We start from the raw sequence: 17,585 nt of genomic DNA, 5'->3' as shown, positions 1-17,585 counted from the left end.
CCGACTGACTTCGCCACATTTCTCGAGTTACAGCGAAGACCCTGAGCGAGTGGCTGATGATGGAGGATGGAAGCCGGCGGCGGGGGGCGGAGGGTGGCAGATGGCAGGGTCTGGGTCCGGCCTCCAGACACCCGCAGCCACCACGTGGCCCGGTGAGAATGGTTCTCAGGAAATTCCCAAGGAAAGAAGGACTTGGGGGGCTCTCAACTCTGTGAGGTCCCGGGGCTTCCCTCCGAAACAGCACGCTTGTCGTCCTCCAGGCCTGCCAGCTCTAGGTTCCACTTGCCCACGCCCGGTTCTCCTGAGCAGAGGCAGCAGTGCTTCACCTCCTCAGGGAAGTCTGTCAAGGGAGATTTTGCTCTCAGTCTGTTGAAGTCGGGTAGCCCACAGAGAGCCTAGGATTTGGAATCAGGGAGCCCTCTGCATCCGGAGCGGGGCCTGCCCTCCAGCCCGCAGCGGAGCTGCCCTCCAGCCCGCAGAGCCAAGGAGGGCAGGCGGCAGGCGGCGTCCTCTTCCAGCCCGCCACCCCGAGACCCTCGTTGTCGGGGACAGCCACCAGGCCCTGTGTCCCCTGCAGGTCATCTGGATGCCAGCATGGCGACCGCAAACCTGGAGAACCAGCTGCACAGCGCGCAGAAGAACCTCTTGTTCCTTCAGCGGGAGCATGCCAGCACGCTCAAGGGGCTGCACGCTGAGATCAGGCGGCTGCAGCAACACTGCACAGGTACGAGCTCCGGGGACCAGGGCGGGGGGCAGCCCCAGGCCTGCCAGGGCTGTAGAGCAACGCAGGACCTGTCATCGAGGTCACCTCGCACTGGCTGGCTCAAAAGCTGTGCGGGGTGAGTGAGGAGGGGGTCTTCTTCTTCTCTCTCTCTGGTTAACCCTGTCATCGCTGGGGTCCATTTGAATGCGTCACCTCATCCTCTTTGCCAAGGCCACACGCTCGAGCGTAAAGCTGTGAAGCCAGTTCTCAGCTTACTGAGGACCTGAAGGATCCAGGTGCAATGGTTAGAAGCTACCATGCGTCTTGGAACCAGGGACCAAAGTGTACTACACAGAGCAAGCTGCCTGCTAATTGTGGGTGCTGGAGTGTGTAACAGGGAAAAGAAGGGCCCCCCCGAACCCGAGTAAGGACAGCGGCCGCTGATAGTTGCTGTTCTCACTCTTGCCTCTAATGCTGCCAACCTCTGCCCTGTTCGGGCAGGACTCGCAGGCTGATCGTGTGTTTTCAGAGTTGATGAAGGTCTTGAAATACACTGTAATCATACAAAATTAACATATATGATCTCCTTTTTAGATTTAACGTATGAGCTGACACTTAAAAGTTCGGATCAGACAGGTAAGAACTCCCTTCCCAAAAGCTGATGCTTCCTGTTGTTTTCTGTTGAGGCACACGTTGGTCCACCTGTTTTCACTAATTACACACGTAGAAGAAAACACACTTGCTGTGAAGAGTTGCACGTGTGACCAGGGCTCTCTGAGAAAAGGTGGGAGGGCAGTTTGGACCCCTCGGTGTGTCGGTGGGGTGGGAGGGGTGAGTGCTTTTATTTCCTTCTGATCGACACACGTACTTGGAATGCCTGTTCTGTGTTCTTCTGGGTTTTCTGATTTTTTACAGTGAGTATGTGTCCCTTCTGTAATCAAGAAATAGATGTGATTTAAACCGGAAGGAAAGAGGAGATGGAGCGGGGTCCCACCTCCTCTGTGTCCGTGAAGCTTAGCACAGGACCTGGCACAAAGTGTGTGCTCTCTACAGACTGGTTGAGCGAGGGGTCACATGACTGGGTGGCCCCCAGAGCAGCGCTGAAGGTCTCTCTCTAGACTCTAGTCCCAGAAATGCTCCCCCAAAACCAGAATCCTCAGGGACCCCCAAAACTATCAGCCTGATGGCAGCTGGAGCAGAGGAGACAGAAGCCGGGCCTCTGTGGCCTGTCCCAAATAGCTGCTCCCCAGACCAGGGTGAGGCTTTTAAAAGTGTAGAAGCCGCATTTGAGTCGAGATGACTTTTCCTAAACAGGCCTCACACGAGCAGCAACTATTCACGAGCGAGTCTAGGTCCTCGTGACCGTTCCCCCGAGCCCGAGAGCAACGTCCAGCACTGACGTTCCACCTGCGCCACCCGTGCCACGTCTCCTAAGCGTGCCTTCCGGGAGCCAGGACCCCCTCTTCCTGTGTGCGGTGGATGAGGGGCCTGGGGACGGGGTTCAGGAGAGCAGGATGGCCACCTCCAGTCGGGGACTCCAGCCCGCACCCCGCCATCCATGTCACCGAAATCAGGCTGTCCTTACTTCCTGTCCCCTCTGAGCCCACGCTAATCTGTAGAAACACCATTCTTGCCCTATATCCTCTCCAGACGTGGTTCTCGGCCCTGAGTCCCGAGGCCACCCGCCCACCAACCCGGCCCCTCATCAGGGGCTCGTGGTAACAGCTGGCGTGGGGCATCTCCTGTGGGGGGCAGAGCGCAAGCCTCTCAGGTGGGCCTGGTGCCCCGCCCAGGGGTGGAAGCACACGCAGACGCGGCTCTCAGAGGAGCCGTTCAGCAGCTTCTCTGACATCCCTGAACCCGCATCCTCATCTGAGAGGCACCCACAAACACTGGTTCCGGCCTCACCACCAGGGCCTCCTACCTTCACGGACCACCCGCCCCGTTCAGCCGCCCTGCACAGCGCGAGCACAGCCAGGGAGAGTCTTGCCGAAGGGCGGCCTGTGTGGTGTTAGGGGCAGGCCAAGGACCAAGGTAGGGCCTGAACTCAGGCCCAAGGATGCCATGCTCTTAGAGGTGCAGAGAGGGGACCCGTGTCGGGGGAAAGGTGGCAGCCTGGCATCCAGCCTCCTCCGCAATTTCAGAGCTTTGGTGCTCTAGACATAAAGGAAGTCTACATTTGCGTTTCCAAACCGTGCTTGGAATGGCGCAGACAGATGGCTCTGCTAACAGTTTAATCCTCAGCCTTTGGAGAGGTCTAATACTCTGAAATTGCCCATTTTAACGTCAGCATTTTTGAAATTTGGAGACATCCTTTTATGCAATAAGCTGGAGAGCTGGATGGGGCCTCAAAGACCGCCTGATCTCCCACCTTTTCCTGGGGGGAGAGGACACGGAGGTGGCACGAGCGATGGGGGTCCTACCTTCCGTGTGGCCTGTGGGCACCGCACCCATCTTGGCCAGGGGAACCGCCACCGTGGGGAGGGGAGGCCGGCCTAGACCCCCGATCCCCGCACAGGTCTCCCTGCCCCCCAGGGCCTGGCCGCCCTGCCCTCGGGTTCTCACTCCGCCCCCTCGGCTTGGCCTTCCAGGAGACGGCTCTTCTAGAAGCAGCGAACTCAAGAAAAGATGTGAAGACCTGGAGGCGCAGCTGAAGCTGAAGGAGGACGAGAACAACGAGCTGCTGACCGAGCTGGAGCAGAAGAGCGCGATGGTCGTCGTGCTGGAGAACAGCATCAAGGAGCGCGAGAGGCGGTACCTGGAGGAGCTGAAGGTGAAGAGCCACAAGCTGGGTGCGCTGAGCAGCGAGCTGGAGCAGCGCGCCGGCACCATCGCCTACCTGACGTCGCAGCTGCACGCCACCAAGAGGAAGCTCCTGAGCTCCGGCGGCACCTCGGACGGCAGCCCGGCCGGCAGCCCCGCGCTGGCCAGCTACAAGCCGGCCCCGCCCAAGGACAGGCTGCCCGAGACGCCCCGGCGCCGCATGAAGAAGAGCCTCTCGGCCCCGCTGCACCCGGAGTTCGAGGAGGTCTACAGATTCGGGGCCGAGAGCCGGAAACTGCTTCTGCGGGAGCCGGTGGACGCCATGCCCGACCCCACCCCGTTCCTGCTGGCCAGGGAGTCGGCCGAGGTCCACCTCGTCAAGGAGCGGCCCCTCGTCATCCCCCCCATCGCCTCGGACCGCAGCGCCGGCGAGCAGCCCAGCCCCGCCCGCGAGAAGCCGCACAGGGCGCACGTGGGCGTGGCGCACCGCATCCACCACGCGACCCCGGCGCAGGCCCCGCCCGAGGTGGAGACGCTGGCGGTGGACCAGGTGAACGGAGGCGGCAAGGTGGCGAGGAAGCACTCAGGGACGGACAGAACTGTGTGAAGGCCCCCCGCGACCCTTCCCCGCGCTCTCGAGGCACTGTGATCACTCCTAGGAAAAACTCAGCCGCACCTCCTCTGTTTCTTTTCTTTTTCAATCCCCATGCATGCCGAATTGTTTTCACGCCTGTCAACAGATTATTCTCCTGCTCCCCCTGCCCTCTGACCGACACCGAAACACGATCGTGTCCCTGCTACGGAATCCGTACTTACTAATCGCTGCGGCCAAACACCTGTGTGCCGACTCGCTTGCTTCCAGCCCGGCTCCGCGGAATCTCAGCGCGCTCGCGGACAAAGCACGGGCCGCAGGCTGCGCCGCTGCTCGACGTTAACGACATCAGATAGTCACACGCCTAATTATAAAGTCGGAGCAACACATAACGACCTTGACCTCATCCCTCCCGTTTCCAGGGCGGCCTGTCCGGAGCAGCCCTGCTCCCTCCAGGAGACCCCCGTAACCTCCCGACACACCCTCCCCCCCCCCCCGGGGGGCGGCACGGATAACCGAGCAGATGTATGTTAAGTCACGGGAACTAAATAAGATGACGTCACTCCTCATATCACCACGACCTGAATGTGTTGTTTTTTGTTAGTTTTATCCAAAATGTTCAAGATCCCAACAAACTTTATTTTCTAAACCTGCCTTCTTTCTGTTCTGTGTCTTTTATTAAACCACCCGAGGGTGGGCCTGGCGGGGGGAACAGTGGGAGGGAAAGAAAGAGCGCCCACTTCTGCCCCTCGCCCCCAGTAACCGCTGCCCTGACAGTGGGCTCACCCAGGGGTGAGTCCCGGGCTGGGGTTCACTTCCGGAAAGACGAGTCCCCTGCCGTGTCTCACTGCCCTGAGCCATCCCTTAGAACGTTCTGCGCCTCGGAAGTTCTAGCAAAAGCCAGTTGTCCCCGTGACTGGCCTCGCCCTCGTGTCCCGCTAGCGCTCAGCTCAGCCCAGCCCCGTTCCTCCCTCGCAGGGTAAAGCCGCTCCTCGCCCCCGGCCGGGCCTGGCCGCAGTAGCCCCAGGGGCGCAGGAGGAAGGGACGCCCGGTAGCCGCCGGTCCTTCAGGTTCTTCGTCTGCACCCAACCCCTCACAGCCTCACGCAGGAATCAAAACACCAGGCTCAGCACCCTCGCCCACACGCTGCCAGGCCAGCGCCCGGGGAGCCGGGCTGGAGAGTTCTGGAAGGGTGTGGGTGACTCCAGCCTCATCAGCCCAGGGACGGGGGCCCTGCTGCCTCCGCGCAGCAGCCTCGGCCTTCTACCCCGCGCCCCAGCACGCAGCCCTCGCTCCAGAGAGGCGTCTGCTGAAAGAGACCTGGACCATCAAAAAAACCACCTTTGACAATTTACGTTAGAATTCTCACTTGTGCCATCGACATGCAGGCAGTTTTGCTTAAGTGGTTCCCCTGAGAAGGAAAAGCAAACTCGACACGTCTTAAAATGAATGCTCTTGTTGAATTTACTTTTTGAATACCACAGAATCCTTTTTTTTTACGTTAAAAAAAATAAAACCATTCAGGTTAACTTATATGGAAAGACATATATAAATGGCTGATTTCAAATGGAAGAAAAAAATCAGTGTCAACCCCCCTCCTGCCTCGAGAGGCCCCAAGAAGTGACAGCAGATGATGCGTCTTCACGAATTCCCAGCACATCCGTTGCCGGCCACAGACTTAGAATCTCGTGCCGTTTTCTTCACCCAGAGGGTTAATCAGAATTCAGGGTGAGGCATACCCCTTGCAGGACCCAATGAGAAATGTGCTTCGTGGTAAAGAGATCGGCTTCAAAAACCAAGCCGACCCCCATGGCGTTCCTTCTCATGGAGGTGGTGTAGACGGGCGTCCGGAAAGTGTTCTGCACAGGAAAGGGGCGTGAGGTGCCGGCGCGGGCAGAGGGGCGCGCGGGTCCCGGGGAGGGCGAAGGCTCGTCTAAGCGCTACGGGTGCGGAGGGGCCCCGCGAGGTGCCGGGCTCTGCTGACACCCATGAGAAGCGGGGTCGGCCAGAGCAGGCCATCCTGCAGGGGCGCCTGCCGTCCACACCGGATGTAGCTACCTTCCGACCCACGCAATGAGCGCAGAATTTCACCAGAAGGGAGGAGTCGCTCCTCAAGCTGGTCTGGGCCACAGCCTCCAACCTTGAACCCGTGCCGCCCCCGCAAGGCTCTGCACACACGCACGCGCACGTGTGCATTGTTCCCCCGGGACGTGGCTCAAAGGCTTCCCGCAGCCCTGAAAGGTTAAGAGCCCCTGTGCTAAAAGGCGAGACTCTTGGAAACCACCTGGTGTCTAACTCCAGTCAGAGGAGAAGAGGGGAAACGGGGCAGGCGTCGGCCTTTCACCTGCAGTTTGAGGCGATGGGCTTCAGTGGGGATGATCTTCACGACCGGCAGGTTGACGGCCAGCACCTTGGATTTGCTCTTGATAAGACATCCTTTTTCTACATCCCAGTCAGCGCCTTCTAGATAGAGTCCTGAGACAAAGCATCCTAGAGGCACCAGGAAGAGAGCCGCACTTAGGCGGAGGCAAGTGTCATTCTGCCCAGCATTCGGCAGCTCTAGCAGATGCGCATATGGACAAGCAAAAGGGTAACTAACTGATTCTCCTTCCCCATACACAGCCCCCGCCTTTTCCCAAAAGGGGTGGCCACCATTTCTACCCCGCCCACTTTCCTTTTGTAGAGCCCAGATGGGACACCCTGGAGACCCCGTGACCCTCCATATGGCCACAGCGCCATGGAAGAGGGGTGGTCGCCTCTCCCCAGCAATGTGGCATCAAGGCCCACAGACTTAACTGGCCTCGGGCCCCAGAGTCAGCTGGCACCATGGCCACCCCAACACTGCCGGTCCCTCTGAGACCTCGCTGGCCTTCTACAAAGAGGACTGAGCGCTCCACAATGTTCACCATAAACCCCCTCTCCCTAAGCTAGCTGAAGAGGGCTTTTGTGCTTGCAGCGAGATGTCCTCTAAGACACGACCCCCCGGGAAACCACAGTTTCCAGCCGCAGTTCACACAGCCAGTAACCAGTGTCTAAGGGACTTGACGTTATAGCACAATTGAACGGTTCCCACCTGGCCCATCCTGCTCTCTGGCTACCATGCCCCCGGGCCCTCATGGGTTCCAGGGAAGCCACCTGGCGACCAGTTCTTTCTAACCTAGTAGCCCATTTCCCACAGACAGGCTGGGCGAGTGTGGCTCAGCTCTCCCCTGACGTCAGCCCACGTCTCAATGGAAAAACTGGAAAAGAAACACCTGGACTCACCCTCAGAGACGCCAAGCCCCACGTGGACAGCACACAAACATGGCCAGTATTTGCCGCAGTCTGACTTTCCGGGCCCACACTGTGCTCAGCCCTTCTGAGGGTAGCTTGGGGAGGGAGACCCTACATGAGAGGCCGTGAAGCCGCAGGGAGCTGGCCGTACCTTGTCCCGCCCGCTCATTCACTTCGTCTGCATCTTGGAACTTGGTCACTTGCGTGAACAGGGTGGAGCGGTCCAGCGGCCAGCCGTTCCTCCGGCAGGTGGCCTGCACCAGGGCCGTGAGGTAGGATTCTGGGATGTGCAGCCCCGAGAGCCACATCACACTGGGCTCACTCTCGGTGACCTGGGGAGAGAAGGCAGCTGGTGAGAGCCTGGGGCTGCCATCCAATGCCAGGGTCAAAGCCGACAGAAGATGTAGTTCACGTTAGGGGCAGGAAGATGGTGTTGGGACAACTGGCAGCCCACTGGGAAAAACAAGCGGGATCACCAAACTCCAGGTGCAGCCAAGATTTAAATATAGAAAATACACCACATGCAGACTCAGCGCTTCCACTGCAGGGGGCGTGGGTTCGATCCCTGGTCGGGGAACTAGGATCCCGCATGCCACGCAGCACGGCCAAAAAAATAAAAACAAAACTAAACTAAATAAATAAACCACAAAAGTACAAATCAAATCTCCAGTGAATGTTTTCAGAATCTTGGAGTGGGGAATACAAAACCCAGAAGCCATAAAAGACAAGACTGATCTCTTTGACTACATTAAAATGTAAAACTTTCCTATGGAAAAAATACCACAGAATCAAAAAGCTTAAGGCAAGCTGGGGAAATATCTGTAACACCAGCAGACAAAAGACTTAATTCCCTTGATGTACAAAGAGCTCTTAAAAACCAATTTTAGAAGGTGGGGAATTTGAGGGGCTTCCCTGGTGGCGCAGTGGTTAAGAATCTGCCTGCCAATGCGGGGGACACGGGTTTGATCCCACGGGAAGATCCCACATGCCGCGGAGCAACTAAGCCACAACTACTGAAGCCCGCGCGCCTAGAGCCCAGGCTCTGCGACAAGAGAAGCCACCGGAGAAGCCTGAGCGCCGCAACGAAGAGTAGCCCCCGCTCACCGCAACTAGACTAAGCCCGCGCGCAGCAACGAAGACCCAACGCAGCCAAAAATAAATAATTTTTTTAAAAAAGGTGGAGAACTTGATAAAAATGAAATCAAGATACAAAGACAGTTCACAGAAAAACACAAAATGTCTATAAACGTGTCAAATACACTCAGCCTCACCATAATTAAAGAAACACACAACCAACATAGTCGATGTTACTTGTTGCCTATGAAGGAGACAAAGATCCAAAGTATTAAGAACACACCATGTTGCAGAGAGGTGAGGAAAGAATCATTCTCGTACGCTGTGGTTTCAAGTTCTCTAGAAAACCATCTGACAAGAGCTGTCAGAATTTAAAATGCACACACTCGGATCCAACTCTTCCATTGTACCCATGGAATATACTCACATGAGTCTCCAAAGCCATGTGCACCAGAATGTTGTTCGTACTAGCAAAACAAAAAATCCAAAAAGAGAACAAAAAACCAATGGTAACCACCTAAATATCCATCAGAGGAAAGGATACAGGATGTCTGTGAGACGGAGTAGCCTAGAAGGAATGACGTCTAGATGGAACAATTGCCAAGACAGACTCTTAGATGGATAAATCAAGTTGGGCATAGTATGCTTCAAAGTCTTTCTTTTTTTAATATATTTATTTTATTTATTTATTTTTGGCTGGGTTGGGTCTTCGTTGCTGTGCGTGAGCTTTCTCTATCTGCGGCGAGCAGGGGCTACTCTTCCTTGCGGTGGCTTCTCTTTGTTGGGGAGCACGGGCTCTAGGCGTGCAGGCTTCGGTTGTTGCGGCACGCGGGCTCAGTAGTTGTGGCTCGAGGGCTCTAGAGAGCAGACTCAGTACTTGTGGCGCACGGGCTTAGCTGCTCCGCGGCACGTGGGATCTTCCCGGACCAGGGCTTGAACCCGTGTCCCCCGCATTGGCAGGCGGATCCTTAACCACTGCGCCACCAGGGAAGCCCCCGAGGAAGGGAGGAAGGAAGGGAGGGGGGAAGGGAGAAAAGGAAAAAAAAACAGATACGCTTGCAGAGTCCGAGACCATTTCCAGAGCACCCAGTCAGCTCCTGACAGAGGTACCACTGGGGAGGGGAGAAGGAGTCGGGAAGTGGTTTGAGGGGGTCCAGGCCAAGCCTTGGACCAGCAAGCAGACCGCTGCCTCTCACTCACCCACGTCATGTACTGGCTGAACCTCCGCAGGAAGTAGGGCATCCAGTTTCCGAGGGACTTTAAGGTGTCAGGGGCAAGCTTTCTCCAGATATTAGGGATTTGCCCAAGAAAGAGGGACCTGGCTACATCATCTAATTCACTGCTCATCCCAACTTCTCCAGCCAAGGCCTGTTTATAGAATCAAGAGCAGTCAGGCAAGACTAGCGGAAAACCCAGCACTCCACCGAGGCAGGAATTTGCACTCGAGGAACAGGCTTACCCTCTGAAGTTCAGCCAGGGATGCGGACATCCGTATGACAAGCTTGTTGAAGCGCTGCAGCTCCTGCAGGAGCACCACTGAGGTAGGGGAGGCGACCATCCCCAGCTGCTTCCTGACCAGGTCCAAGTCAAAGACTTTGGGCATCTTGTTTGCTATGTCCTTGGCCACATGGCCAGTGTAATCATCTCGGCTGATGGCGGTGCTGCATTCCCCTGAAATCAGGACACTTTTCAGAGAGAGCAAGGCATCTGAGCACAGGACTGGGGTGCCTTCTGGCTCTCAGAAGGGCACCAACAGTACGGAAGCTATCAGAACCCGAAGCAGCACTTTGCGCCAATGCCCTTTGTCCCCAGTCCAATGGGCACAGTCCTCTGCAGGGGACTTTACCCGTCTGAGGCTGCAGCTCCAGCAGGTGAGACCACATGTCTCGAGCTGCCTGAGTGTAATATCCAGTCTCAGCGTTGAGGTGCAGCCCAAACACTTCAGGCGTGTTGGCCAGAGGGAGGGCCTCAATAGCTTCTGTAATGGGAGAGAACAGCGGTTACACTGCCATGCCACCTCCGATTCCCGAGGGCCCACAGCCTCGACGTCCCCACACACGTTAGCCCACGTTCCACCTCTGAGAGGGTGACGTGCTTTTAAAATAAGAATTCTACACCGCCATGCCCAATACAGGCCTGTGTGCATCTTTTTTTTTTTTTTTTGCCATGCCTCGTGGCTTGCGGGATCTCAATTCCCCAACCAGCGATCAAACCCAGGCCCACAGCAGTGAAAGTGCAGAGCCCTAACCACTGGGCCACCAGGGAACTTCCTCTACGTGTATCTTTTATGAAAATGGCTCAGTGACTTTCCCAGGGGCCACTCTGCCCTTCCAGGGAGACTCTGATATATTTACCATCATTCCAGGACAGGAAGTCTGAACTAACTCCATCAGCTCTGAGGCCAGGAAGAGCCCACTGGGCCCCGCTAAAAGGCATAAGAAACCACCCCGAGCCGTCAAAGAGTCCCACCAGGGAAGGGGTCAGAAGCATCAAGCCAACCACAGAAACCAGAAGAGCTGAAATGTACGGGCTCCCTTAGAATAAAACGTCTGCATACTTCCTGATGGCTGAGAAATCTCACCAACAAATTTTTCCTTGACATCCCCCGTGGGGATTTTGTAGTCCACTTCCTCGTTCCGGAAAAAGTGGAATGGCTGGAAAGTATCGAAAAGGAAGTCCCCCAGGTATTCATCCATGTAGATGGTCAGGATGCGCCGGTCAAAGCTGTCGATGGCCCGTCCTCCGTACATGACCTGACATGACAGGGAGTGAGAGCCGGCCGGGACCCAGAACCTACGGGGTGGGCCCTGAGGCCCCGGGCCCAGCGGACAGTCCAGGGTCAAGCCCGGATGCGCCCTTAGAGAGACTCCTGCCGCCCGGCCACTGTACAGCTCAAACCGTGCTGACTTGCACAGGCTTCGGGCCACTCTATACAAGAGGGCTTGTGTGCAGACTCATAGAGCCCCAGGTGATAGCAGTCCTCATGAAATGCTGGGAGCCAGTGTGCAACTGGCCAACTCCCCAAAACACAGCGAACGAGCAAACAAAACAACCCAAGGAGCCAGCAGCCGCTTTTGTCTTTGGAACAGCGATGTCTCTGTTTGAGCCACACACAGGCCTCCGGGGAAGCTTTCCCACGAGCGCTGTATAAGGCCGTGGCCTCCAGAGTGGACCTCCAGGCCCGCCGAACAGAGGCAGGGCTCCCATGACGTGCCTGAGGCATCCTCAGCGAGGAACAGGAGTCCCCAGGGCGATGAGTCCAAACGCCCAGGTGACGGTCGCTCACTTAGGACAAAGAATAACAGGGTGACAAACCGGGGTGCGGGGGGGTGGTGTTTCACAGAGACCCAGGGGCCTTCAGCTGATGGGCAGCAGCAAGAGGGGAGTCCCAGAAGACTCGGGGGCCATGGACCAGGGGCACCAGGCCACAGCCCAGCCCGCCCCAGGGGGCCTGCAGCAGGTACCCAGGATGCTCCTACCTCCCCGATTAGGTACTTGAGGCTGCCCCACGGGATCCGAGGGTCGTGCTGCCGGAAAGCTTTTGTTAAGTATGTGTTCAGAATTTCCATGCAGACCTGCAAAGAGGAGGAACGGGCCTGGGTAACCGAAAACCCATAAAGTCATTCGCGTTCTGACTGTTTTCTGAAAACGTGGGCAGGAACAACGAAGGAAGGAGTGTCCCCCGGGAGAGGCAGTAGCCGCCTCTTCACCTGGAAGTCAGACTCGTTGAAGTCGTAGTACACGTTCCACCCGATCTTCCCGAACTTTCTCCTCTCCTGCACCACAGCATGGAAGAACGCCAACACGTAGACCAGGGACTTGAAAGCAGGGTGTGGACACTGGTCCAGCTTCTCAGGAGAGATCTTGAAGTACGTGGCTCTCATGTTGAGTTTCAGCCCGTTGGGTGGCTCGGTGACAACCTGTTGGAGGCAAAGACCGATGGTGACGGAAACCCCAGGCCCCCGAGCAGGGCTCTGAAGGGTGTGCAGACTGCAGTCGTCTTGGCTTTTCCCTCCGTCCTTGCAAAGCTATCTTCCCTATTCCCAAGGGCCCACGTGAATGAGTTAAAAACGAGACGTTGTTCCAGCTCTGCCCTGACTCATCGAATGACCCCAGGAAGGCTCTTTTAACCTCCTCTGATCCATGGGGTCCTCAAGTGTAAAACAGAAGTAGCTAAGTTTTTCCCTCTGCCTGTCCTGGAGGAAGAGAGAGATGATGAAACCATTCCCCAAAATGTTCCCAGAGACTAAATTAAACAGGGCAGGTAAACTCCTTGAAACTTACACACACAAGCACTCACTCCACTTCTGCGGGCTGTGGGAGGGCCGATCATTAGAGTTAAAAAGGATAAATGTGAAGTCCATGAAAACTAACCCAGAAATTGTTTTGAGGACATGCAGAAGTGATAAAGATGGGCCTGGGAGTCAACACTGTCACCCGATAATTGTCACCCTATCCGGACAGTGCTTACCTCTGAAGGGAGAGGGAGAAATGGAACTGGGAAAGGCGGGGGTGTCCAACTCTATCCTAAACACACACATGCACACAGCAAAACGGGAGTGAGGTAAGGAACCGAGCCGTGGGCACGTCTGTCTGTCCTGCTGCCAGACCTTCAAGGACTTCTGCAGGATTCCGATGGGGAAGCCCTCGGTGGGGTCCGTGGTGAGCCACAGGCGGAAGTCGGGGTGGGGCTTGGTGATCCTCTCCAGGGACTTCTCCAGATCCTTCAGCCACTTGACCAGGAGATGGCAGTTCTGCAGCATCAGCCACTGCCCTCGAGCCACCGCCATCTCCAGCAGCTGTAGGGCCACCTGCTCCGACAGAGACAGAAAGGAAGCGTCGGCGTCCCACTGCCGCACCACCCTGTGCTCTCCCAGAGACCCGCTGCAAGCACCAGGAAACTACTGGCCACTGCAGCAGAAGCCACAGAGGAGCCAGCGGTCCCGGAGCCACAGAGGGAGCCTTTGAAGAAGCAGCCCTTTAGACTTCCCGCGGGGCCACCGGGGTCCGCTGGGCTGCACTCATTGGCCTCCCTCAGCCCCCAGAGCTCCAACCTCGGACTCAGTGGCACCTGCCCCCTGACCAGTTGGCCTTGCCACTGGGGCAGTGACAGCCCTGATCCGAAACGCGGCTCTTGCAAGGGCTGAGGGAGATAAAGACTGGATGTGAAAGGGCTTTGGAAACAGCAGAACACACCGACGGCACCAGGCTGGGCAATCACAGCAGGTCAGCTCTAGAACTATACTACTGTTCACACTGTCATCGCTGTGACATGTGACTACTGCTCCATAGACCGGAAATGCATGGCATTCGTGTGGGGGGGGGGGCGGGGGGGGCGGTACTCTTGGCTTAAAGCCAAACATTCGTTAATTCATTCCTAACAGGGGCCGGTGACCTCACCCACGTTTAGGGCTTGTTCCCTCCAACAACAATTTACCTTTTCTTGACCTTGACCCATGGCAAGGAATTTGAGGCGGTTCCCTCCAAAACCGCTGTGCTCGGCTAATTTCATAAGGTCACTGGCAGGGTCAGAGCCAGGACTCAGGATAAACACAATGGGCGAGTTGGGTGTGCTCTGCTCAAAGATGGCTTCAAAGCTGATCACCGGAGGCTGCACGTACCTGGGGAAAGAAACACGACTGGAAAACGCTCCCGGGAGGACAGCGCCAGGCAGGGGCCGGCCGGTCCGACCAGCACTCTTCCTCCCAGTGTCCAGAACCTTCTGACTGTCCCTGTGGTATGGCTCTTTGCTCAGCCTTCCTTGTTTTGGAATCCAGGTTTTACACACATCTCGTTCACTGGATGGTAATAAGCTCCTGGGTGATGGGGACCTCTCCACACAGCCCAGTACATCCGGGTTGGGTGGTTCAGGAGACTTGTTCTGAGCTGCATGCCTCCTGACAAGCCGGCCTTCCAGGTGCACGTGCCCTGGGCACCGAACCCAGAGGTCCCACACCGGCGGCTCCACAGGCGTGTCCTGAACAGCCTGCATCTCGAGATTTTTAAAAAGTTAGTTGCCAGCACATAACGATTGGGAGATTTCATGTAGAAATCCAAATTTCTAGTTTCCGTTGAAGAGTCAGAGATCTGAGTCCCCGCCGCCACCTGGCATCAGTCAGCAGGAGTTCAGGGGCTGCTGGCCAGGGCTTGACCTCTCCAGTGGGCCCGAGTCCTCATCCAGCCACGCCCAGTCCTCTCCATCGCCCGCCGGCCGTGGAGGCAGATGTGAGTTTGTCACCCTAAGTTACCCATCCGGCCTCACCCCCGATTCCAGAGCTACCAATACGGGAGCCATGAGGCACGTGTGGCTACCGAGCAGTTGAAGTGTGGCGAGTCCAAACTGAGATGAGCTGCACGTGTGAATTCACACAGGATTTTAAAGCCTTGGTATCAAAAAATATGCCAAATATCTCGATCCATTACATGCTGAGATAGCATTTTAATATTTGAGTTAAATATAATTAACTACTAATACATATTATTTATATGATATGATGTATCAATATATATGTAATATAACTTATGATGATTGTTATTAAAATTAATTTTGACTGTTTCCTTTTTTATAAATTTACTTTTTTCATTGACGTATAGTTGATTTACAATGTTGTGTTAGTTTCAGGTGTACAGCAAAGTGATTCAGTTATAATATAAATATATATTCTTTTTCAGATTCTTTTCCCATCTAGGTTATTACAAAATATTGACTAGAGTTCCCTGTGCTGTACAGTAGGTCCTTGTTGTTTATCTATTTTATATATAGTGGTGTGTATATTTTACTCCCAAATTCCTAATATATCCCTCCCCCTCCCCTTTCCCCTTTGGTAACCATAAATTGGTTTTCTATGTCTGTGAGTCTGTTTCTGTTTTGTAAATAAGTTCATTTGTATCATTTAATAATTAAATACAGTTACTTATTATTAGTAAATATTATATACATATAATATATTGTTATATATTAATATATTATATTTTATATGCTTATGATAACTGTTATTAAAATTAATTTCACCTGCTTCTTTTTGAATGTGGCTACCAGAAGACTTGAAATGACATACGTCACTCACACTGTATTTTTCTTAAACAGCGCTGCTCTAGAGTGGCTACCGAATCATGCTCAAAGGCAGTCCCCTCTGGCCACCCACTGCCATCCGTGAGTCCAGGAAGGGGTGACATTAGATATTCTACCCCACAGAAAGGGCCAAGCAAACACAAACAACTCACTTACTTCTCTCCCACTGTTACAGTCACGTAGTCAGTCACGGCCCGATATACCCGATCCACACGGAAACAGCGCAAAATAAGCAACTTCTGGAAAGGGGTGATGTTGTCATCATAACCCAGGGGGAACGGAAACTGCTCAAGTGAATCCAGGTCATACCACTGGGAAAAGCAAAGAACATTCATGCTGGCATCAACTGAGAAATGATATAGGCCCCCCTTTTTATGTGAAGGTCCCAAGAGCCCCTGTAAAGGGATGAAATCGACAGGCCACGTCTAGTCAGATCTGTCATTTTCTACCCCCCAAACTCTGAACTTTAGGAAGGGATGCACTGAGTCTTATGGACTGTTGAATTCCCACTGCCCATCAAGGGACGTGGTCCAGCCACAGATGCTCAAAGTTTCTTGAATGGATGGACAGACAGGCAGAGGCAGATGGACAGATGGATGGATGGACAAATGGACGGATGGACAGATGGAGAGATAGATAGATAGTTCTCCCACAAAACTAGCTGAACTAGATAAAGGAGAATTCCATCCAGGGAGTTAGAGGGCATTGGCTACACTCTGCACGAGCCACTCAGAGGCAGATCTTCAAACTCATAGGGAGTTAGGCTACAGATTGAGTGTGGAGATGACTGACGTGCGGGGAAGGGAAGGAGGAGAAGGAGGGCACTTGCTCACCTCCTGCCAGACAGTCAGATGTTTCTCCACATCATCAGGAAGAGTCCCAAAGTTGTCTGGAAACATCTCTGATAAAAGAATGATATCTTCCCATCCCTGGTCGGACAACCAAGCACAGGGTTTTCTCCGTTTGCTTTTCTCCAGGGAAATGTTTCCTAATCACAACAGGATAAGAGAAGTAAACAGCCGACACCAACACACGGGGAAGAGTAAGCAACTCCATTCCTGGGCTTCCCTCACTTTGGGGAAAATCCACTTCTCAAAAGGGGGCTGGAAAGAGAAGAGGGTTAGGCTTCCCCTGTCACCATCCGTAACTCCAGCCAGGAAGCTCGGCGTGGCTTCCAGCCTCGGGGCAGCCTTAAGGCAGAGGCTGGCTGCTCTGAGTTAACTCGAACTATCTCTGAGGCTGGAACTGTCAACTGAGGTATTTACTAAGGCGGTGCTATTGGAAGCCAAGTTTTAAGGAAGGCAAATTTCTGCTGTTGTTTTGGTGAACAAACTCATACACATGTGCAACATGGGTCCAGGGAGTTGGGAAGCATGAAACGAGGCAAATTCGTTACCTTTTAAGAAGAAATCTAATTCTTCCTGGGGGACTCTCCCCTCTGCTTGTTCTATCTTGATAGTCATATTGAAAGAAAAAAGTAACTTGTGCCTCTCAAACAACCCTGAAGAGAAACAACAGATGGGTCTGGATAAAACAAATGCATTTAAACCCAGGGTTTCTCATGCACACCACGCTTAAATTTCAGAGAAATGAACTGAAGCACCTCAACTGCACAGTCAGTTGCATTTAGCCGTCTTTGCATTTGGTGTCCGTGAACACCTGCAAAAACTATGAGCTCAACTGACACGTCATGCCCACAAGTGCAACGGGCAGTGACCCTCACTCGTACGCATCTGCAATGGTCACGTCTCCGGGCGGCACTTACCACGCCCTCGTGGGAAGAGGAGGGGGGTGCCCCCCCAGCAGATGAAGGACCGTATGATGGAGGTTCAGAGCCACCTCCTGAATGAAGTGCTGGTCATTTGCCGGACTCAAAGCAAAAGTTCTTACAGTGGAGAAGAGGTATTAACAAACTTTCTATAAAGGGCCAGAGAGTAAATCGACTCGGCTTTGCAGACTAGACAGTCTCTGTCATAACTACTCAACTCTGCCATTGTACTGTGAAAGCCGCCATGGACGATCTGTATAGAAACGGGTGTGGCCGTGTGCCAAGATAACTTTATTTACAAAAGCAGGCGGTGGGACAGATTTGGCCAATCTCTATTGCA

General features: G+C 54.5%; 2 protein-coding genes across 5 annotated transcripts in view; one reads left to right on the top strand and one right to left on the bottom strand.

Annotated features, from left to right (window-relative positions):
- Window positions 1–4,712, top strand: part of CCDC92 (coiled-coil domain containing 92) — a 30,006-nt gene extending 25,294 nt beyond the window's left edge. For all 3 annotated transcript variants that reach the window (XM_067701157.1, XM_067701156.1, XM_067701155.1), the window contains 3 exons: window positions 578–724; window positions 1,298–1,339; window positions 3,295–4,712. In XM_067701157.1, coding sequence (XP_067557258.1) covers window positions 595–724; window positions 1,298–1,339; window positions 3,295–4,073 — 951 coding nt within the window. In that variant the 5' untranslated portion in view covers window positions 578–594 and the 3' untranslated portion in view covers window positions 4,074–4,712. The remainder of the gene's footprint in view (window positions 1–577; window positions 725–1,297; window positions 1,340–3,294) is intronic.
- Window positions 4,713–5,506: 794 nt separating this feature from the next.
- The window catches only part of DNAH10 (dynein axonemal heavy chain 10), a 147,671-nt gene continuing 135,592 nt past the window's right edge, over window positions 5,507–17,585 (bottom strand). The window contains exons 66-79 of one of the 2 annotated variants that reach the window (XM_067701116.1): window positions 16,874–16,978; window positions 16,311–16,465; window positions 15,634–15,788; window positions 13,843–14,026; window positions 13,016–13,216; window positions 12,116–12,325; window positions 11,885–11,980; window positions 10,987–11,158; window positions 10,252–10,383; window positions 9,865–10,076; window positions 9,606–9,773; window positions 7,483–7,663; window positions 6,403–6,548; window positions 5,507–5,917 (exon numbers count right to left, since the gene is read on the bottom strand). In XM_067701116.1, coding sequence (XP_067557217.1) covers window positions 5,771–5,917; window positions 6,403–6,548; window positions 7,483–7,663; window positions 9,606–9,773; window positions 9,865–10,076; window positions 10,252–10,383; window positions 10,987–11,158; window positions 11,885–11,980; window positions 12,116–12,325; window positions 13,016–13,216; window positions 13,843–14,026; window positions 15,634–15,788; window positions 16,311–16,465; window positions 16,874–16,978 — 2,264 coding nt within the window. In that variant the 3' untranslated portion in view covers window positions 5,507–5,770. Of the gene's footprint in view, window positions 5,918–6,402; window positions 6,549–7,482; window positions 7,664–9,605; window positions 9,774–9,864; window positions 10,077–10,251; window positions 10,384–10,986; window positions 11,159–11,580; window positions 11,691–11,884; window positions 11,981–12,115; window positions 12,326–13,015; window positions 13,217–13,842; window positions 14,027–15,633; window positions 15,789–16,310; window positions 16,466–16,873; window positions 16,979–17,585 lie in introns of those variants that run through there. The other variant, XM_067701117.1, reaches the window with a different exon arrangement.

Source organism: Pseudorca crassidens, chromosome 12 (assembly GCF_039906515.1).
Source record: "Pseudorca crassidens isolate mPseCra1 chromosome 12, mPseCra1.hap1, whole genome shotgun sequence".
NCBI lineage: Eukaryota > Metazoa > Chordata > Mammalia > Artiodactyla > Delphinidae > Pseudorca > Pseudorca crassidens.
This window is presented reverse-complemented; position numbering and strand designations above follow the sequence as displayed.